The sequence below is a fragment of the Alligator mississippiensis genome, chromosome 11 (genome assembly GCF_030867095.1).
Source record: "Alligator mississippiensis isolate rAllMis1 chromosome 11, rAllMis1, whole genome shotgun sequence".
Taxonomy (NCBI): Eukaryota; Metazoa; Chordata; order Crocodylia; family Alligatoridae; genus Alligator; species Alligator mississippiensis.
In genome coordinates, this window is record NC_081834.1 from 41908240 (window position 1) to 41930932 (window position 22693).

Here is a 22693-nt window from a genome sequence, read left to right on the forward strand (position 1 = left end):
GCCTGTGTGTGGCTTCCCGGTGGAGCGCTGGAAGCCCCACATGGAGGCGCAGAGCTGGCCCGATGACACGCAGCTCCCGCCTGCAGTGCTGTGAGCCTCACATGCTGGCACAGAGCCGGTCTGGTCCAGGTTGAAGGTGTGCGCCAGCAGGCCATCTGGGCTGGCTCCATGTCACCATGTGCAGCCCCCTGGACTCAGCCAGAGCCACGTGCCACCAGGACGCTCTGCCTGCCACGGCCATGAGTGCCCTGAGGACAAGCCGCCTGCTGCTGCTGTTGCCTCTGCTGGCAGCAGGGGCTGTGCACCATTGTGGGGAGGAGAGGCATGTGGTCAGGGGTCCCACAACCAACCCCATGCCCGCTCCCAAACCCCATGCCCACAGGCAGGAGTTCCCATCCCCACTTACCAGCTGCCCAGTTGTGTAGCACCACGTGTCTCCCAGCTGAGGTGCCAGGGGCCCTGCGGAGGTGGAGGCACAGAGCCTGCCCAAGTTAAATTATGCGCAGTCCTACATGTTATGTGCAAAATAGCACCAGCGCATATTTATGCCATTTCCTGGGGTGTAGCTAGACCTGAGCAGTTGTCAGATGCAGCCCTGAAAGCACATTTCAGGCCAGCCCCGAAATCACATCCTTCACAATGGGCAGGGCCAGAAGGACAAAGTCTATACCAGTGGTTCTCCACCTATTTTCTGTAGCGGGTCACGCTTGCAGCTCTCAATGTGTTGTGTAGGCCACACCCACAACTTACGTCCCGTGCATCAGTTTTACAGGATGCGTTTCATATGCATTGTCCTGCCACAAGCTAGTGCAGAGAGAAGGTTCTACCTGCAGTCCTGGGCTCCACCAAGAGCAGAAGCCAGTCTTGCTTGATGGAGCCCGTTACTGTCAAACAGACTGGAAAGGCTATGAAAGGCTGGTTCTTGGAGGAATTGAACAACCCTATCCTCCAGTCCGTCAGGGGCAGAAATGTTCTGTAGAAACTGATGACCGGTCTCCCTATCCCCCAAGCTAAAGGTCCCAACATTTAGGTGAAGCGATTACCCAACTTACCATTCCCATGGGAGTCAAACAAATAAAGGCCCGGCCCAGCTGGAACCGAAGCAGGGCCCGGGGGCTGGTGGAGGGGACTCCTAGCCCCGAGCCTGCAGGGCAGTTGTACCACCTTCAACACTGGGTGCTGTGCCTGTAGGGGAAAGGATCAGGACCTGGCATCTCAACAGCTGGGCAGTCTTGGAAGTGGGCTGGCAAAGATGGGCCCTCTCTCCATTTTCTGGAGGGAGAACAAGCTGTCGAGGAAAGTCTGTGAGCTTGTAATTTAGCAACAGGAGATAATGATGTAATGAAGTATTACGCTTGTCCCTAAAGGTAACATGATGGCCACTCGCGCGTCTCTCTATGACCTGAAATGACGCGCAAGGGCGGTAGAAAGGTGAACATCTACCCAGTGGGAGACCGCCCCCCAGTGAATCGGGCTCCCCGCCAGATTTTCACCCGTAGGAGAGCAGGGCGATCTGGCTGAGGAAAAGAAGCCAAAGGGGGCAAAGACTGTTTCCAAATTCAGACATTTCGGGGCCACACACGGCCGAAACCCCCGAATCAAAACGCGACCTTGCTCCCACATCCTCTTCGCACAACATAAAACTCCTCTAAACCCCACACGGCCACTTCCGGGGCGGCCCGTTTTTTACGTCCCGGAACCGGAAGCCCGCCGCCGGTTCCGCGCGCTCATTGGCTGCCTGCTGCCAATCCCCGCTCCCCGACGCCAATGGGAGAAAAGAGCTCCGCCCCTCTTCCCTCCACCTTCCCTGCGGCTTCACTATGCTTCCCGGCGCGGGGCATGTCGGGAACGGGGGGGTGGGGCACCTCACTTCCCGGCGGGCTCCGCGCGGCCTTAGGAAGCTTTCTGCTTCCGGTGCAGAGCGGCAGGTCGGGCCGGGGAGAGGGAGCGGAAAGCGGAGTAGCAGCTCGGGCCAGGTGCACAGGTCGGGGTGGGAGCAGAGCGGGCTGGGTGGGGGACCGGAGCGGTGCTCAGGCCGGGCGCGAGGGTGCTTTCGTCAAACCTGCCAGAGGGGTTGGCCCCCAGACACCGAAATCTACCCCCGCCCGCGCCGACCGGGGCAGGGAGGGCCGGGCCGGGCCGGGCCGAGGGCTCCAGGCTGCGCCTCTGTCGTGGCGGGAGCGAGTCTCACTGGCACCCTTTGTCCCCTCTGCAGCGTTTGCCGACGCTCGGGATCCGGATCGGGATCAGGCTTGTGGGCGCGGTGCCATGTCCCTGCCCGAGTGGCACATCGCGGTGAAGCTGGCGGACCAGCCCTTGGCCCCCAAGTCCATCCTGCGGCTCCCGGAGGCGGAGTTGGGCGAGTGCCCGCTGGGCGGGTGCAGCATCTCCTACCTGAAGCAGCTGATCACTGGGAAGCTGCAAGAGTCGGTCCCAGACCCCGAGCTCATCGGTGAGTCCCGGCAGCGCTGGGGGCACGGTCAGTTTTACACGGGGCACTTTCAGCTGAAGTGCTTCTGGCTCCAAGCAGCTGGCTGAAGTTGCTACGAGCTGTTTCTCAGCTGCTCCGTTCCTCCCCGTGCTTGGGTAGTGGACCCTGCCGTCCTTCTGAGAGGCTGCGAGCGTTTTGGAGGACAGGAACAGGGTTCGGATGGAAAGGTTGGGCAGCAGGATGAAGCTCAGCACAGATACATGGAAGGTGCTGCACTTAAGGAGGAATAATTAGACGCACAAATATAACATGGGGGATCATTAGCTGGGTGGCAGCACGGCTGAGAAGGATGTAGTGGTTTTGGTGGCTGGCTCAAGGCGAGTCAGCAGTGTCCTGCAGTCACAGAAAAGCAGTGTTGCCAACTCTCATGATTTTTGGCTTTGTTCTTAAAGTCTGTGCTTTGGGAATGTGAAAAAATATAGCTCTTTTATATTTATTTTGATAAAAAGAAAAAGTTATATTTTTTTTTACATTCCCAAAGCATAGACTTTAAAAATAAAGTAAAAAATCATGAGAGTTGGCAATACTGGAAAAGTAGATGCAGTTTGGGGCTGCATTAACAGGTGTATTAGGTATGAAGCAAGAGAGGTAATAGTCTCACTCTGCTCAGCACTGATTAGGCCTCACCTAGAATATTGTTTACAGTTTTGCGCTTTGTATTTTAAGAAGGAGGTGGAGGAGTTAAGAGGAGTCCAGAAGTGGGCATAACAAATGATAAATAAATGGTTCAGAAGGCAGGCTGTGTGAGGAGAGATTGAGAAAACCAGGCTTGTTTAGATTGGAGATGTGATGTGGATGTGATGACACTCTTCAGATATCTGAAAGGCTGTCATAACAAAGAGGAAAAGCAACTCTTCTCCTTGGCTGCAGAGAGCAAAATGTAAAGGAATGACTTAAACTTGCAGCAAAGCAGATGGACATTAGGTCTCAGAAATGGATATTAGATCTTGGAGGGGAGGGGGTGGGGAAACTTCCTGACTGGTTGAGCAGTGAAGCAATGGAATAGATAGTCTAGGAAAGTGGTGAATTCGCCTTCAGTGGAGGTTTTCAAGAGGAGGCCCAATAACCGTTGGTCAAGGATGATTTAGGAGCGACCTTCCTGCATTTCCACAGGTGTTTGGACCAAGTGACCTTTGAGGGCCCTACCGACTCTATAAATCTGAGATTCTATGTATAGTATATAACTTGAGTATTGTGCTAAAAAGGCATCATGCAAGTGTGAATCATAATTAGGACTTCAGTCGTCTTTATTTTCTAGGCATGTTCATAGATTCATAGATGTTAGGATCGGAAGGGACCTCAGTAGATCGAGTCCAACCCCCTGCATAGGCAGGAAAGTATGCTGGGTTCAGATGACCCCAGCTAGATGCCTATCTAACCTCCTCTTGAAGACCCTCAGGGTAGGGGAGAGCACCACCTCTCTTGGGAGCCCAATCCAGATTTTGGCCACTCTAACTGTGAAGTTCTTCCTAATGTCCAGTCTAAATCTGTTCTCTGCTAGCTTATGGCCATTATTTCTTGTGACCCCCAGGGGCGCTTTGGTGAATAAATACTCACCAATTTCCTTCTGTGCCCCTATTATGAATTTATAGGCAGCCACAAGGTCACCTCTCAACCTTCTGTTGCAGAGGCTCAAGAGGTCCAGGTGCCCTAGTCTCTCCTCATAGGGCTTGGCCTGCACACCCTTAACTATACGAGTGGCCTTTCTCTGGACTCTCTCCAGGTTATCCACATCCCTCTTGAAGTGCGGCACCCAAAATTGCATGCAGTACTCCAACTGCAGTCTGACCAGCGCCTGATAGAGGGGAAGTATCACCTCCTTGGTTCTGTTTGACATGCATCTGCTGATGCATGATAAAGTGCAGTTAGCTTTGCTGATGACTTCGTCGCACTGACGACTCATGTTCATCTTGGAGTCCACTAGGACTCCGAGATCCCTTTCCGCTTCCATGCTGCCGAGCAGATCATTTCCTAGGCAGTAAGTGTGCTTGACATTTTTCCTCCCTAGGTGCAGCACTTTGCACTTCTCCTTGTTAAATCGCATTCTATTGTTTTCTGCCTATGTGTCCAACCTGTCCAGGTCTGCTTGTAGTTGTTCCCTGCCCTCCAGTTTGTCCACTTCTCCCCACAGTTTTGTATCCTCTGCAAACTTGGACAGAGTACACTTCACTCCCTCGGCCAAGTCGCTGATGAAGACATTGAAGAGTATTGGTCCAAGGACCAAGCCCTGTAGGACCCCACTGCCCACACCCTTCCAGGCTGATACCAACCTGTCCACCACCACTCTCTGCATATGACCCTCTGGCCAATTTGCCACCCACCGGACTGTGTAATCATCCAAGTCACAGCCTCTTAACTTGTTCACCAGTATGGGATGGGATACCGTATCGAAGGCCTTCCTGAAGTCTAAGTAAATGATATCTACACCTACTCCTGCGTCCAGGTGTTTTGTAACCTGGTCATAAAAAGAAACTAGATTAGTCTGGCATGATCTACCTGCTACGAATCCGTGCTGGTTTCCCCTCAGCGTAATTTTTCCTGCTGGGCTCTCACATATATGTGCCTTAATAATCTTTTCAAAGACTTTTTGCCATGGATGGAGGTGAGACTGACTGGCCTGTATTTGCTTAGATCCTCCTTCCTCCCCTTCTTGAGAATAGGGGCCACATTGGCCCTTTTCCAGTCCTCCAGGACCTGTTTGTAACAAGTCTTTCTGAAATGACTTCTGGGAAAGACCTGTTCTGCTATGACAATTGTTTTGTATTTGCCATAAGTAGAATGGTGTTTCTCTGGCAGGGTGCACAGCTAGGCTTATGGCAACCTATGTTTAATGGTTTCTTGTTTTGAAATATGTCTGTGACTAGGCAGGTGAATTGCTTGGATATCACAGTATCCTAGAAAAGTAGGGCTGGAAGGGTCCTTAGTATGTTGCCTAATCCAACCTCCTGCTCAAGGCAGGATCATCCATGTTTAGACTATCCCATGTAGAATTTTCTGTAACACAGTTAACTTCCAGTGACAGAGACTCCACAACTTCTCTTGGTGGTCTGTTCCAGTGCTTAACCACTCTGAGTCAGAAAGATTTTCATAATATCCAATCCTTATTGTATGCTGCATTATGTGATGGGCTGAGGACATCACTGTAATTCATCATATGTCCGCTGTCTTTGGTCCCTTAGGGGCCTTATGGCTTGATTGTTATGGGAGCAGACTGTTATAGTTCTATTATCTCTTGCTCAGATCTGATCTATTGTGGTCGCAAGCTGAGGGATGACCAGACGCTTGACTTCTATGGTATCCAGTCAGGCTCCACAGTTCATGTTCTACGCAAGTCATGGCCTGAGCCAGATCAGAAAGCAGGTGAGTGGGTGGACACCCAGATTAACCCATCAGAACTTTTCAACATGTGCGTGTGTGTTATGGATCCTTTATAGTTGTAGCGAGGTCAGGTTCTTCTGCTTGAGTTTCTTTTCTAGGATTGCAGGGAGTCATTGAGGAGAGATGACTCCCTTGGGGTTGATCTGGGAGTCTTGTGCTGAATTCTCTAGACTCTAGGTAAGGTTGGGGAGCTTTCACTTTATGATGCCTGATGTGGAAGGAGCCCTGTGATCACAGCTCATTGAATGGGGCTCTATTTCACTGATTCTCAAGGATCACTATCAGATCCATGCTCTTCTTTTTTTCTGCTTGTTGGGTGCCTTCTGCACTGAACATCAGATCGGGTGCCACTGGGATTAGAGAGTTGGGAATCCAAGACAAAGGTCTTGAGATTCTCCTACCTTGTGCTGCTCTGTTAGGCAGGTTTTGGCTTTCTTGGCTATTCAGGAGGGAATGAGGCAAAGGGTGTTGGAAGGATAACTGTATTGATATGATTCTTTTCTCCCTTTCTGGATGGTTTTCCTTCAGAACCTGTGGATAAAGTGGCTGCAGTGAGAGAGTTCCGGGTCCTTCACACTGCCCTGCACAGCAGTTCTGCTTACAGAGATGCTGTGAGTGTGGCTTAATTCTTCACATCCAAAGACTTGCATCACCTATCATGTGGGATGCAGCATGGCAGTTGGGGGACAGAAAACAGAAGCTTTGGTGAGGTACTGCAATTCCAATCTGCCTGTCTGTGTTGATTCCACTGACAGGTCTTCAAGATGCTGGGGAACAAGGAATCCTTGGACCAGATCGTTGTGGCTACTCCTGGCCTCAGCAGTGACCCCATTGCTTTGGGTGAGTTTAGACATGGCTAAAGAGACCTGAAAGCTGCTGTAGATAGGTCCGAGATCGCTTCAATCAAAAGTCATGCTCCAAGGATAGCAGAAGTCAGTTGCCACAGCAGGTGTTCATTTCTGAGGAAGAAGGGATCTGTGTGTGCACACAAGTCAGATTTTACTCCTGCAGTTTCTGTTGTTGGTAGCCAAGCTAGACTGGGAACTTCTGGGAAGATGTTGAGTTTGAGGAGCAGGGCTGGTGTGTAAGGAAGGATGCAGTGGGGAAGAGGTGTGTAGGAAAGGGCAGGTGCTAAGGAGAATCACTTACAAGTACTACAGAGGTGCAGTTTAAAGCTAACCCAGGCTTGTCTTGGCTTGGCCTGGTGAGCTAGCAGCATACAATCATAGAAGAGTAAGGCTGGAAGGGACCTCCAGAATTCATTTAGTGAAACTCCCTGCTTGAGGCAGAATCATTCCTAACCAAACCATTCTGTACAAACCCATTGTCTAACCATTACCATGTGGGAAATCCTAAAATGATGCTTCCTCTCCCAGTCCAGGGTCTTTTAGTGTGGACAGCTCTGAAGAGGCAGAAATTTAGCTTTGTCACAGTGCTTTGCAATAGCCACTGATATGTTGAAACGGTTGTGTGGAGTTAGCTGAGAGAGTTTGTTATTTTGGCAGGTGGGGGTTGTGGGTCTCATAAAGAGGAAACAGTGGCCTTAAGACAAAAAAAAAAAGCACTAATGGAGGTATATTAAGCATTGATGCCTTCTGGAAGCTTCTGTGATCTATTCCTGTCCATAATGTAAAGTGGCAACAGGAACTGAGTTATTTCTGCTTGTATACCTTGTCCTTGGATTGCTTGTCCCCTCTTGTGTCCTGTTTCTGATTCAACCCGTTTCCTGGTTTCTTACAGGAGTCTTGCAGGACAAGGATCTTTTTTCTGTTTTTGCAGACCCAAATATGCTGGACACGTAAGTTCTGGATGCCAGAGGCTGAGTATGAGTCACTGTGTAACCGAGCATAGTCTGCATTGTCACTCAGATTATTTCTCTTTAGGATGTATCTGTGTGTTACTTCAGCTCCAGTTCCCCTCCCATCTTCCAACCTCAGTTCTTTGTTATAGGAGCCCTAGAAAAGATGGAGCTGACATGTGCCTTGGGGTCTGTCATAATAATTCAAGGGCTTTGTAGTGGGAAGAGAATCGGTCGCTGCTAGATCCGAGATTCAAATCCAGTCTTGCTTGGCAGTGCCTGGAAGTGTTCACCATCTAATTGTTGCTTAGTGGTCTGGCTGAAATAGATTGGAAAGTGTTGTTAGGGGAAGAGGGGAGGCCATTTGGTCCTAAGGGTGAAGGATGTCCACATCAGAGAACCCACCCTAGAACGGTTTCTCAGTGGCCCGTCATGTTTTCAGTATCAGCAAATGCTAGGGTTGGGTGGGTTTTGCTGAGGAAACTGCCTTCTTTCTGCTAGAGAATGGGTTTCTGTGTTATGAGGTTGGTCCACAGGGGGCAGTGTGGGCCAGACTTGATTTATGAGTAAAGAGAGGACTCCAATCAGCCCTTAGGGCTGTCAAACCTGATATCTTCCCCTAGATCTAGGAACCCTTGAGTCAAGTCTGGCATGTGATTTGTGGACATGCCTCTATATCTGTTTGACCAGTTTGATTAGGCAGGTTACATCATCATGCTGCCAAAGCAGAGATCTGTGATGGTGATGAGACACAGCCTGCCAGGACACTTGAGAGCAGCCACATAGGCTGTGCCAGCATGTAGCCCTGAGGTGCCACTTCTGTTTCCTCCTTCTAGGCTAATCCCAACTCACCCTGCCCTCGTGAATGCCATTATCCTAGTTCTACACTCGGTAGCAGGCAGCACACCTTTGCCAGCTCCAGAGACCTCGCGTAGCATGCCCTCCAGTTCCTACAGGGATATGCCAGGTGAGTTCACTTCTAAACCACTCAGACATAAGGGAATATGTAGAGACGGCAGAACATGCAGGAGATGTGGCAGATATGGAGTCTTCCCCAGGCTGGGCTTGGCTTATAGAATCAGTAACATGCACGTGCACACACAGTTGTATGCATCAGGCATTGACATTTGCACCTCTACTGAATTGTGAATGCCTTTAAAGCCTCTATCAGCCAATTAGATAGCAGTAAAGGGGTTTCTGAGTATGTCTGACCTGCATTACTTTGTAGATCTTGCCTCAGATTGAAGCTTTTTCTCTAGATCAGTCTTTCTCAACCCTCTTAGACTTGAGGCCCCCCTTGGAAAGTGCCAGCTCTTAGTTTTTGCTCATTTTTTGACCACAGGGAAATACTAGAGCAGTTCTTCTGTTGCAGAGATTTGGAATGACCACGACAGCACAGAATGATTTTAACACTGTGAATTCCTATTTGAAATCTCTGGGTCTATCTTATGAATCATGTTTGTACATCTAACAGTCCTAACATTGTGTGGCACCCCATGGAACCTGTAAAAGGATCTTGAGGCCCACTAGGGTGTCACAGCACCCCTGGTTCAGAGTCGCTACTCTAGGTAAATAGGAACCCTTCAAAGAAATGTGAGGGTGCTGCAGAAAGGGGTGCTGATCCTCCATGAGGTGGCGCTCTTCCCCAGCTATTGGAGCTGAACCAAGGCTCATCAGAAACGGTGCTGAAGACTATATCTATTGTCTCATCCAAGAGATGCAATCTTTTTCTCATGTGAGAAGATTAAAGCATCCCATGGTACTTTGTTGAAAGAGTAGGGGTTAGCTCCATAGTCCTGACCAAATTCCAGTTTGTGGTTATTCTGCCTCCATACATTCTTGCTCCAGTTTCAGTAGACATAATTCCTCATTCCCACTTGCAAGTGCTGGAAAGCATTACTGGCCTGTCATGTTCGGAGCAATAAAGAGCTGAGGAATCTGGACTGTAGAATGGAATCCAGAGTTCAGAGATAGATACCTGTGCTCCCTGCACAAAGCATGGGGAGAGTGAGGGAGCTCAGACTGGGATTCAAAAATACCTGCGCTTCAAGGTGGCAGCTGTCTAGAGCAAGCTGTTCAGCAATAGTGAGTACAGGACTGTGTCTTAACCCAGGAGTTCTCAAACTTTGTTCTACTGCAACCCCAAGTGCTGGATGGCAGCAGTGGGGGATGGGGAACTCGCACACAACAGCCGCTGCTGCCATCCACCACTCCACACCGCTGCCGCATGCCACTTCCCTGTGCTGTCGCAGTACCCCCTGGGAAGTTTGTGGCCCCTTCTTAAGTTGGTCACGACCCACAGTTTGAGAACCCCTATTTTAACCTAATTTCTCCAGTGCCTAGTACTGCACATGGGTGTTTTCATTCACTTGGATGTTGCAGCCTGCCTGCTTCCCCATGAAGGTATGCCAACAGCCATTCTTGGAAACAGTAAGCCTGGCTGCTTTCTTCCTTTTCAAACATGTCTAAATGAAAAGGAAGAGCAGGAAAAAGTATCCGTGCTTTCTTCATTATATAATGTCCTGTTGTATAATAGTGAGGCATTATATAACAGATAGCAAGTAGGAGGACTGCGGTTTAATTCCTTCTAAAGCCTAAGGGAACCCAAATCTGAATATCCCATTCTGTATCCTAGAGTGTCCTAACCACTGGGATATTGCCTGGGGTTAGGGGCACATCCCAACCCTCCTGTTGAAGATAGGCCACTGAATAAAAAAGAACTGAAGACTCAGTTCTTTGAATTTTTCTGGATCTCAGCTTTGGATTTGTGTCTCAGTTCTAGTTAAGTCCTTTATTGCATCTCACCCATGATGGCTGCTGCATTTCTGCTTGGAGGGCAAGCAGGCCATCTTTGGAAGACATAAAGTGCTGGTATCTTTCCTAAATAAAACCACATGGCATTTGTAGCACCTGACCATGCAATAGCCTGATTTTAAATACCTGAATGCAAAGGGTGGGGTGGGAGGAATCTAATAGTGTCTGCTGTAGGAGGAAATGGAATCTGAGATTTTGAATCATCTCTGGCTTTGAGAGTTTTTCTCCACTTTCATTTATTCTCTTTCTGGGGCAGGTGGCTTTCTGTTTGAGGGTCTCTCTGATGACGAAGATGACTTTCATCAGGTAAGGTTAGCAGGGAACAGAGTGTAATTTTGGGAAGTGGCCATTTCTACGGGAGTAGTAAAAATCAGAAAGCTTGGAACATCTGGTCTGAATGGCTTTGCAGTTAAAAGCATTGAATTATGACTAAGGGAAATTGAGTCCGATTCCTGGCTCTGGCACAGACCCCCTCTGTGACTTAAGACTAGCCACTTCATCTCCCCATGCTTCAGTTTCCTGTCTGTAACCTGGCTCTGGGAGCCCTTTCTATCTCTTGGGACTATAATGAAAGTAATGATTGTGTGGTGCTCAGATATTCTAGTGCTAGGGAGTCACATAAATGTCTAGGAGGGATCCCATGGGAATGGCATTATGTCAGCCCCCAGAATCCCATATGTAAAAATGGAATGTACTTTACATACTAGAAAGAAAAATACAGTAATAAACAATGAATACAATATGTAAGAAAGCTCAGAAAAACCTATAGTCTTACAAGAGATTCTTCCATGCATTAGCAATGTTTTTAAAACGTTACATACTTCATTCCCTGAGATGAGTACCATCACATTGATCGCTATTGTCAAGGATGCCTGTGAGATCTTCCTAACTTCCCACATCTTCCTCAGTCAGTGTCCACTAGCAGTCCTAGTTACTTTGGGAAATAAGCTGGGTAAATTCTTCTTCTCTTGTTTGCCTGTGTCTGGAAACATCATCTTTGTGTGACATCTGGTCCCTGACTTGTCTGTAGCACAAAACCTGCCCAATGAAAAGAGTGATCATATTTTTTCACATTTTTCTTAGGCTTTGTTGAGCCTATGTAGCCATGGGTGGATCTAGGATTTTGAAAAGCGGGGTGCAGCTGTTGTGGTGCATCCATCATATAACACAATATACGTTCTCCAGTTAAAAAGAAACTAGAAGCTTTACTAATAAGAAGGAGCCTAGAGCTAAATTATTCAATTTAAAATTGAAGGACCTCTTCCCACCCCCCACCCCCCCCAAAAAAAAAACAAAAAAAAACAAAACAAACTTTACTGGAATGTGCTTTAATTTTCTATATTGCGTATTATATGTAAAAACATGACAGACTAGGTAAAAATAATCCAAAGCTGTTGCTTCATCGGTCCTAGAGTCACTATATTTAAAAGTGCATCTCTCTTCCAGATTCGCAAAACAACATCAAGCCTTCTTGAACATCTAGGCAGTACTTCAAATGCTTCATTGAAAGTGATTTCCACACCTGAATTAACATACACCTGAGTTAATATTCCCTTCCCCCAACCCCCAGTTAATGTTTTTAGCTAGATTTAAAAAAAACAATTTGCAGGGCTGTGAAAAGGGAGCTACATTAGCAGACAGCAACATTGCAGGAGCAAAGATAACTGGAGTAGTGGAATCATTAAAGACAGAAGGAGGGTCATTCACACCTGTGGAATGAAGAGTTTAGAAGGAATCAAGCAAATTATAATGTGCCATTATATCAGTAAACTGTTTCACTGCTGCATGAATCAAAGTGCTGCTGCCCCTGTCAGGCAGTTGGCTTTAGACTCTGGATAGACCAGGAATTAAATGGGAGTGTAAGTGCACCAGTATACCACCCCTCCCCCATTGGGTCTGCCTCTGAATGTAGCACATCTAAAAGTGTTAGTTGTCTTCCTTCCGTTTCCTTCCCCCCCCCTTCCCCCTCCCCCCCCCAATTTTGTTGCCACTTGCCTCTGAGTTAGCATCTGAATCTGAGATAATCATCTGTACAACATAGCTTTGGTAATGTCGTTTTAAGACTTTCAGTGACTCCCTGGTCCTATGGTTAAATAACTGCTATACTGTTAGGGGGCAGGAAAATCAGTTTTAGATTGTTCAGTCTTTCAGAAGTGTCAGCTGGATGGCACTGCATTTATAGATGCAACAGTATTATAGACCATAGCAGGGGTCCTGGCTGGACCCAGCTCCCTGCCACAGATCTGTGCCCCCAGGAGAGATCATGCTACCTGTACTTCCCTTGCTGCAGCTACCCAGCCTCTCTACAGTGATGATAAATGCAGGCAGAAAAGATCAGCAGGGAGGGCTGCTGAGAAGTGTGCTGCAGAGGGGATGGGTGGCTTGGAGCTCGGTACCACCCTGTGCTCTATGCTACCCAGGTCTGATTTTTCTTGGGCATGATCCAGCCTTTTCTCAGGCCAGATCCAGCTGTGGGGCCTAGATTGCAGACTGCTGGGATATTGCATTACTGTTTCATATTGTGATTGAAATCTCTCAGCCAATCTAGAAAAATGTCCCCAGCCGTCTGTGATGGCTTTAGTCTAGTTGGGGATGGTCTTGCTTCGAGCAGGGGGTTGGACTAGATGACCTCCTGAGGTCCCTTCCAACCCTAATTTTCTATGAGTCTTTGTTGGCCCTATAAGACTGGTACGCTGCTTTTTCTAATTGGACATCTGGGTTCTTTACTTTTGTCAGCATCACGTAATTCTTATTTGTTCCTGCATGTTTGAGACCACCAGCACAGTCAGTCCGTCCTTTGTCTCTTTATGGATGCTGATGCCATCTGATTTAAAGATCAATGATGCATCTGGAAGAGCTCTATAGTAAATGCTGGTCTCTTCCATGTTGTTGCTTGTCTTTTGGATTTGTGTATTTTGAGAATGTTGGGTAGAACATTGGCAGGCTAATGTTTGGCACTAGGTCAGCAGCTTGCTCTTCCATGTGACCTTTTAATGGAGATGCTGTTGTGTTCCTTCCAACAAGAAAGCCATCTTTTCATTGGGGTGAGGACTTAGTGTAGGTTCCAAGTGAAATCTTTCAATTGTTCTTCTAGCCTTTGTCCAGATGTGGGAATGTCTTTGGCTTTTCCACTTGTAAATGAGAACTGTGCCAAAGTTGTCTCAGTGCCTGCAGCCTTGCCTGTTGTCTGATATTTTCAGGAAGGGTTTGCGTTTGTCTCATACTTGCTGATTTATTTCAACCCATCTGGCTGCTGTTCTTAATAACTGTCTCTAAGCTATCTTTGTCTGGGATAATTTTTCATCCAGGATCTTCATAACTTGGAACTTTCCTCTGGGGAACAAATTAATTCCCTTTCTCTTAGAGATGCTGCTGACTGAGTGCTCTGATATGACTGATACCTTACTCAGCTTAATCTTTGTGATATCTGATTAACCTGTCCTTGGTTTCTTTTTATCTAGTTTTGGCTTATGCAATATTCCAAGAGTTGCTTTGCAGATAACCAGGCAAAATTCAGTTGAATAGATAGCAAAAGTTTCGTATTGCTGACAAGGTGTTCATAATCAGGGTTCAATAAAATAGAATCTACTGTACTGGTATTATGCTGTACTCTCATGTGGCTGGGAAGAACAGGAGTTGGTTCCCAGTCACCTGCCTTGCTTTTGGAGATCTGTTTCCTCTACAGTGCAGTGCTGCAGGTTCTCTGCAGTAGGACAAGGTATTTGTGATAAAAATAGTTTGAGTATTCAGTCCTGAGGTGGGGGATGAGAACTCTACTTGACAATGATCATTTGTCCTGTACCTTGTTGATAATCCTGGATTTGCAGTCCAAACAGCCACATTAATGATATAATTGGAGTTTTAGAATAGCTTTGGCAGCTCCTGGGACAGCAAGTCTGGAAAGAGGAAGAGGCTTTCTGTTTTTTAAAATGTGTTTTAGTTCATTTGTGTGACTTTGAATCATGTCAGTGATAGGGAATCATTAGGCTGACCTGTTTGGAAATGGTAATTGTTTAACCCATCATCTGTTGATAGACCCACTGTAAGTATGGTCATTCCCTCTGCTTAACACATGCCCTAGCTGGAAGTGTTGGATTAAAGTCACTGTGTCAGATCCCTGTCCAATCTAACTTCCTTTGTCCCTTCTGCCTTTGTGAGAGCAGTGGATGTCCCAGGTGACTCTGGAGCATTGTTTCTTTGTGGTTAGTACTGCAGTGCCTAACACAGGGCAACTGTATCTCCTTGCTACCAATAGCCTTATAATGGCCTTGGTCACTAGTGGGAGAGCTTGGCTGGTGACATCAAGTATTTAAGGTTGGATGGGGGGCATGTCATCAGGCCTTCATTTTCTGAGCACCACTAGTTCTATAGATTCATAGATTGTAGAGTCGGAAGGGACCACAATGGATCATCGTGTCCGACCCCCTGCCTCTGGCAGGAAAGAGGACCAAGGTCAGATGACCCCATCCAGGTGACTATCTAGCCTCCTCTTAAAGACCTCCAAGCTAGGTGATAGCACCACCTCCCTTGGAAGCCCATTCCAGATCCTGGCCACCCTTCTTGTGAAAAATTTCTTCCTAATATCTAACCTAAATCCACTCTCAACTAGTTTACACCCATTATTCCTAGTCACTCCCTGGGGCGCCTTAGCAAACAGCGCTTCCCCTATTCCCCGTTGACCTCCCCTAATAAATTTATAGGCGGCCACAAGATCTCCCCTCAGCCGTCTCTTGTGAAGGCTGAAGAGATTCGGCTCTCTCAACCTCCCCCCCCATAGGGTCTATCACGAAGGTCACTAATCATGCGAGTGGCCCTCCTCTGGACCCTCTCAAGATTCCCCGTGTCCCTCTTGAAGTGTGGCACCCAAAACTGGACACAGTACTCCAACTGCAGCCTGACCAGTGCCACATAGAGGGGGAGCATCACCTCCTTTGTTCTATTAGTCATGCACCTGCTAATACATGACAAGGTGCGATTGGCCTTGTTGATAGCCTCGTTACACTGCCAGCTCATGTTCATCTTGGAGTCAGTTACGACTCCCAAGATCCCTTTCTGCCTCCAAGCTGCTGAGAAGGACACTCACTAACCTATAGGTGTGCTGGGGGTACCTCCTTCCCAGGTGGAGTACCTTACATTTATCTTTATTAAATTGCATCCTGTTTCTCTCTGTCCATTGATCCAACCTGTCCAGGTCAGTCTGAATCTGCTCCCTGCCCTCCGGTGTACTAACTTTGCCCCATAACTTGGTATTGTGCGGGCCGGGCCCGGATCCCGCCACCATGTGCAGGCCGGGGGCGAGCCAGGCCCGTCTTCGCGCATGCGGGCTGTGGCCAGCAGCCCAGGCACCCGGGGTTGGAGAGAACCGGCGGCGCGGTTTGCTACGCGCAAGCTAGAATTAGTTATGGAGGCGTAATGGTTGATTGGAAAGATTGTTTACTGACACCAAAAGATGGTCGCGGTGCAGGCAGAAAACTTGCTTGAGTTACAGTTGCAGATAGAAAAGAAGAGAGACGGACTAGAGTTCCTCCCCGTGAACACTCTTCTAGCCTATCCGGTTGGAGGCTCTAAACAGCGAGTCCGTCGGACCAACCGGAGAAAGTACGTACGGTAAAGAGCTCTGAATACACTCACTCACACGAAGTTTGCTAGGCTCCGTGGATCCGGCTTTAGTATACAGGACGGGATACGTCTAGGAATTTATCGGCGACGGGGAGAGGCTAGAGGCTGATCCAGACCTCTGTTGCCTGCTTGAAATGCGTTGGGTCCGTGAGGATCCGCAGCGCTTAGAGATCTTCACACAGCGTGAAGTCTCCTCCTCCTGGTGTTCGTGGAGTCCTCCAACTTGGGCGGAAACCACACAAGCTTTTTATATGGCTAGCAAGCCAATCACTAGCCGCCACGTGAGAATAATTTAGAACTAGCCAATGGTGGGGCACAAATTTGAATACAAATGGCGGGAACTCCTTGCAACGTGCATCTCTGTGCTGCAGCAAAGAAATGCACCCTGCAAAGAAAGCTACAAAACGGCGGGAACTTCTTTTGCACCTGGGGTTCTCCTTTGCAGCGGAAAACTCCACCGTGCAAAGAAGCTGCAATTTGGTGGGAAATAATTCAGTGGTGCTAAAGCACACACAAAACAAAAATCACAACTTTGGGTTGTGACAGGTATCATCAGCAAACTTGGAGAGGATGTTCTCCATGCCCTCGTCCAAATCACCAATGAAGATATTGAATAATATCGGTCCAAGGACTGAACCCTGCGGGACCCCACTGCCCACCTCCCTCCAGGCTGAGAAGGAACCATCCACCACCACTCTCTGGGTGCGGTCCCTAAGCCAGTTGGCCCCCCTCCTGACCGTGTAGGTGTCCACTCCACAGTCTGCTAGTTTCCCAATGAGGATAGGGTTTAAAACTGTGTCGAAGGCCTTCCTAAAGTCCAGGAAGATGATATCAGCCTCGGCTCCCGCGTCCAGGCAGTGTGTGACCTGGTCATAGAAGGCTACAAGGTTTGTCAGGCAGGATCTACCTGCGACAAACCCGTGCTGGTTTCCCCTCAGCATCGTTTCCCCTTCTGGGTCTGCACAAATGTGTTCTTTGATTATTTTCTCTAGTATTTTCCCAGGAATAGAGGTAAGACTGGCTGGCCTAAAGTTACCTGGCTCATCCCTTCTCCCTTTTTTGAAAATGGGCACCACATTGACCCTTCTCCAGTCCTCAGGGACCTGGCCGGAGCACCACGAGTGCTCAAACAGCTGTGCCAGCGGTTCAGCTATGACACTGGCCAATTCTTTCAGCAGCTGTGTATAGAGGTCGTCCAGGCCTGCTGACTTGTACCCATCCAGCTCCTCCAGGAGCTCCTTAACTATTTCAGAACTAACTGTAGGCAGACTAGTGCCATGTGGACATCCGTCAGTGATCGAGGTGGGGGAATTGGCTTGATTGGTACATAGAAATACTGAAGCGAAGAACTCATTGAAGAGCTCTGCTTTTTTCCCCCGCGTCAACCACCAACTGTCCTGATTTGTCCTGCAAGGGCCCTATGTTGCTTTGAGCTTTCCTTTTGCCCGCTATATACCTGAAGAAGGACTTTTTATTGTCCTTGATTGTTGAAGCCATCCTGAGTTCAAGCCCTGCCTTGGCCTGTCTAACTGATTCCCTGCAATAGCGTACCAGGAAGATGTATTCCTCCTTGGTGGCTGCTCCCTCCTTCCATTGCCTATACATCTCTTTCTTTGCCTCCAGACTCTCCAGGAGTTCCCTGTTCAGCTAAGGGGGCTTTTTTGCCCCCTTACCTCCCTTCCTATGTAATGGGATAGATTCCTTTTGAGCCCCAAGGATCACTCCCTTGAGATACCTCCAACCCTCCTGGACCCCCATATGCTCTGTGTTCTTGACTTGCATCCCCTCACTAACTAGCCTTCTAAGCTTGCTAAAGCTGGCCCTTCTGAAGTCCAGCACCTTAGCCCCACTAGTTACTTTACCCACCCTTTGCTGGATAGTGAAGTTGACCAAGTAATGGTCACTATCTCCCAGGCTACCATGAACTCGCATGTTCCCCACGAGATCATCCCCTGTTGCTAAGACCAGGTCAAGCAAGGCGCTACCCCTGGAGGGACTGGACACCACCTGGGTTAGGTGGAGGTCCTGCACACAGTGTAAGAACCTCCATGAGCAGCTTGTTTTGGCTGTCTGCTCCCAGCAGATATCTGGATAGTTTAGATCTCCCATGACTACTGCCTCCCTTGCCTGTGTGGCGTCTGCTAGCTGCCCAGAGAATACATCGTCTAGCTCTTGATCCTGATGAGGAGGCCTGTTGTAGCCCCCACAACCAAGTCCTTTTCCCCTGGTCCCCCCGGATCCTGACCCACAATGCCTCAGTGTCCCCCTCCTCCAACCCCGCCTTAATGGTGGAAGCCGTATACTGCTCCTTAACATAGAGTGCTACCCCCCCCCCCCACTTTTTTCCCCCGTCTGTCACGCCTATATACTCTATACCCCTCCAATGCCTACCGCCCAGTCGTGTGTAGAATCCCATCATGTCTCGGTTAGTCCAACTAGGCCATACTGGGTGCCAGCAAGCAAGAGTGCGAGCTCCTCCTGCTTGTTCCCCATACTCCTGGCATTTGCGTAAAGACATTTTAGTCCCCCAAAGGGGGCTCTTGGTGCCCTTGTGCCTTGTTGGCGTGTGTTCCCTTTATTACTTACCTGGTGTGGTCTGGTACCTTGTTTATGGCTTACCAACCCCTTAATACTTACCTGGTGTGATCTGGCATCTTGTTTGTGGTTTACCAGCCCTGGGCTCTCTTCAACCACTGGTTCCCCGACCCCTGTCGAGCCTAGTTTAAAGCTCTTCGGAGGAGATCAGCCAACCTGCGGGCAAACAGATGCTTACCTCTGGGAGAGAGATGAAGATCATCATCTCCCAGGAAGCCTCCTCCCTGGAAGTGCTGGTCATGGCTGTGGAATCTGAAGCTCTCCTGAAGACACCAACTCTGGAGCTGCTGGTTGACTTCCTTGATGTGGGCACCCTGGCGTCTCCGGCTGCTGTCACCCGGAGGGATGGAAGAAAATACAACCTGTGCTCCAGTCTTCTTGAGGCTCTCCCAGTTCATGGAAGTCCTTCATGATGCGGTCAGGGCTGGTCCTAGCTGCATCGTTGGTTCCCACATGGACGAGGACCATGGGGTAGTAGTCGGAGGGCTTAACGAAACCAGGAATTGCCTCAGTGTTGTCCCTGATCTTAGCTCCAGGCATGCAGGAGACTTCTCTCACCCTAGGATCCAGTTGACAGATCAGCCTCTCCGTGCCTCAGGATCGAGTCGCCCACCATAATCACTCGGCGTTTCTACTTCTGCCTGGGCAGTGATCCCCCCCAGTCTGCCCAGTAGGGGCTACAGGGATCACCTCCTCTGCAGGAAAATGCTCCTCTGTCTCCTCCACAGTTGTCGGGGCCTCGTATCTGTTCCCCACACACAATGGGGAAGCAGACAACAGGCCCTGCCACCTGGATCCAGAGGTGACTGTCCTCCACTCCCCTGCTGCAGACTGCTCGTGTGGAGTTTCACCCGTGAGCATTTGGAGCTGTAAGGAATGGAAATACCCGTCAATCACAGCCTCATCATCCCTGATCCCCCTTAGCCTGCTCACTGCCTCCTGGAGTTCCCTCACTTGCTTCTCTAAGGCCTGAAGGTGGGCACATGAGGGACAGGCAAGGCGGCCCGCGGGGGGGGGCCCCCCCCCCAATGGCAGGGTCACCGCCAGGCTACTGCTGCAGACAGGGGTGCAGGGCTCTGTCTGAGTGGACACCTCAGAGGAACTACGGGTGGGCAGTGCCATCTGAGCTGCAGCTGCCTCCCGTGCTCTTACCTTAGCTGCTCTTACCTTAGCTGCTGAGCGAGTCATCATTGCTCTTGCTAGCTGCTCCTTCTTGTCACTTACTCTTTGTGCACCTGCCTCGCACAAATGCCTGTGCAAACGCAGGCGTGCCCTTACAGGCCGCGCCTGTTTGCACTCTCTGTTTGCGTGTGGCTCCCTGCCCGGCTCACCAAAGAGGGATCCCCTCCAGATCCTCTGCAGCTGTGCCAGCTCCTGTCCCACTTACCTTGGGGGGGGGGGGGGGGTGTCAGCTGCTGCTGACCCTGCTGTTGCTTCTCAGCCTCTGCCGCCTCAGGTACGTTGCAGGGGGCACATATGTGCTGAGAGCCAGCACGTGTGCCCAGTCAGCCTCCTCTCCCTCCTACTACACCCAACTCTCCCTCCTACTGCACCCAACCGGGTTTTGATGGCAGCTCCAAGCATCAGGTCACTGGAATCCCAAGTACAACCTGAGTTTCAATGAAACACAAACACTTACAGGTGGATTTTCTTTTGTTGTGGCAGAGCACAAGGTCTACGCCATCCAGCAGCACTTCAGGGTCTCGCCCAGCATCTCTTGGATACACTGGGGCTGCTGGACCCCGACCCATCACACAGAGTGAACTGGCTACAGCACTGGCCCTGGCCAGTACCCCAGAGAGCAGTTCCCACACTCCCACTCCTGGGACCCAGGTATGGTAACAGCACAACATCTAGGAGCACCTCTTGCCTGCATAAATTGTATGGAGGTACTGATCCTTAATAGCCTGGTCTGTGGACCAGTGCTGTGTTGTACCATTGGGAGTCTATGAGATGCATGTTAGGGGGAGAGGGGTTGTGGTTTGGGCCAGAAGAGGCATTGCTGTGGAGCTACTATTAGAACGGTGGGTGGATCACAGCAGCATGATCTCCTTTCTTCCAGGGTCACTCATCGGGAACCTCTCCAATGTCCTCCAGTGTCCAGTCAGGAACCCCCATCACCAACGATCTCTTCAGCCAAGCCCTACAACATGCCCTGCAGGCCTCTGGGCAGCCTAGCCTTCAGGTCAGTAGCCTACTTCTTCACTTCCTGGTTCTGTGACCTGCTTCTGATTGTCCACCTTAATTGCATTGACTGTGGCAGGACTAGGATTTTTCACTTGCAGCCTCCACCTGCATGGTGAAAGATGTCTCCCTGGCTAAGCAAAGCCCCCAGTAGATGATGCAATAGGGAACAATGCAGATGCTCTGGATATTTGACAGAGGCTGTCCTTAAAGTGTGTTGGGTAGGATAAATGGGTGACAGGGAGCTCTCAGCAGGAGGTGTTTTAGATGCCATGGTGATGAGAATGGAGGTATACCTTGTTTGGCTAACGGATGCAGTAGGGAAATTATGTGGCATTAGATTGGGTGAAGAACCCTCTGATTTCTTGGATGCTGTCAGATCCCCATAGCGTTTTTGTTCTTTTCCTGCAGAGCCAGTGGCAGCCACAGCTGCAGCAGCTGCGAGATATGGGCATACACGATGATGAGCTAAGTCTCCGAGCCCTGCAAGCCACTGGAGGGGACATCCAGGCTGCCTTGGAACTCATATTTGCTGGCGGGGCTCCCTAACACTTCCTGTGAGAGGTCAGAAAGGTGCGTTTCAGCAGTACTGTGAAGTTAGGCCAGCTGCGAGTCTCTGGATTCTGATTCCCAGCACAGTGACTGGTCCCTATGAAACACTTAACCAGAACTGAACTCTCTTCTTTTGCACTGTGCAGTTTGTGGGTCTTTCTCCTTTTTTGTTGGACTGTGGCTTTATGACTGAGAAGTTGCTGCACTGTTATGGGACAGGAATGCTGATTTGACCACTAAGGGCAGCTTTTCCAACTGCAATGCTGTAGTATCCATAAATGAGATGTCTGGATCTAAGAATAAAACAGGCCAATACCTCCTCTGAGCCAGGGGAGGTTGCTAAGCTTCAGATGTCACCTAGAGGTGTCTGCTAAATCTTCCCCTACCTGCAGTTATGTTCCTCCCAACCTATAAGCTTCAGTCTATTTTATTTTACCAATGTGGTTCAGAAGTGTTTGAGTGTAATAAAGTTGTTCCTCTCCATTTGCCTGGTGTTTGAGTTGTGATCCAGTACATTTCAGACTTAGCCTGGTTAGTGTTGGCCTTCAAGCAAATACCGTGCTGTTCTAGGACATGTGGTTAAGATTCGCATGGTGTAGTCTTTCCATGGAGCCAATATTGAACCCATGTCACCAGTCAATGGGAGAGGGATTGTCTTCAATGTGGTGTTCAGATATAGTCCTGCTCATTTTACTGTTGTTGAAAATTTGAAGATCTTCTCATAATATATCGTAATTCTCAACTTCAAAACACTTTGAAGGCATGCTCTTTTTCCTTGTTTTCTTTCCCCCATCAGCACTATTGGAATGGCAGTCATATTCCACCCCAGCAAAAAGGAAAGCAAAATGAATGAGAGCAGCTCAAAAGAGCTGCTCTCACTTAAGAGAGGTTAACGAGAAATGTAGCTCCAGTTAACTCTGCTCTGATGACGGATCATTAATATTCCACAAAGTCTAAAGCAAAAGATTCCCTTTCTGTTAGAGACCTGTTTTCCATTAGCTTTGGGGAATTGGGAATTGTGGAAATTCATGATAACTTGGTCTTGGTTATTGTCTCTGAATGGTGCCCAGCCACCACAGAGTGACAATAAAGATATGGTTAAAGAAAGGATTGGCTGAGCCACATCTTCAGTCAGAGAACCTCAAAGCACTTCATGATACCCCAGTGAGAAGGTATGGTATGGAGCAAATAATTCAGGCACAGAGAAGCTAAGGGTCTTTTGTAGTAGGTTGCCTATTTGAGATACCCAGGATCTGAATTTT

At 49.0% G+C, this 22693-nt stretch overlaps 1 protein-coding gene across 2 annotated transcripts; it reads left to right on the forward strand.

Moving 5' to 3' along the window:
* The first annotated feature begins 1849 nt into the window (after positions 1-1849).
* Positions 1850-21914, forward strand: UBL7 (ubiquitin like 7). 2 transcript variants are annotated; one of them, XM_006273153.4, is made up of 11 exons: positions 1850-1984; positions 2216-2452; positions 5732-5851; positions 6398-6480; positions 6625-6709; positions 7610-7667; positions 8504-8634; positions 10738-10787; positions 20361-20528; positions 20758-20880; positions 21291-21914. In XM_006273153.4, exons 2-11 carry the CDS (start codon positions 2269-2271, stop codon positions 21426-21428), a joined length of 1140 nt encoding a protein of 379 aa, XP_006273215.1. In that variant the 5' UTR covers positions 1850-1984; positions 2216-2268; the 3' UTR covers positions 21429-21914. The 2 variants fall into 2 exon arrangements, with proteins under 2 accessions (XP_006273215.1, XP_014455444.1); XM_014599958.3 differs by having other exon boundaries at positions 1885-1976.
* Positions 21915-22693: the final 779 nt, after the last annotated feature.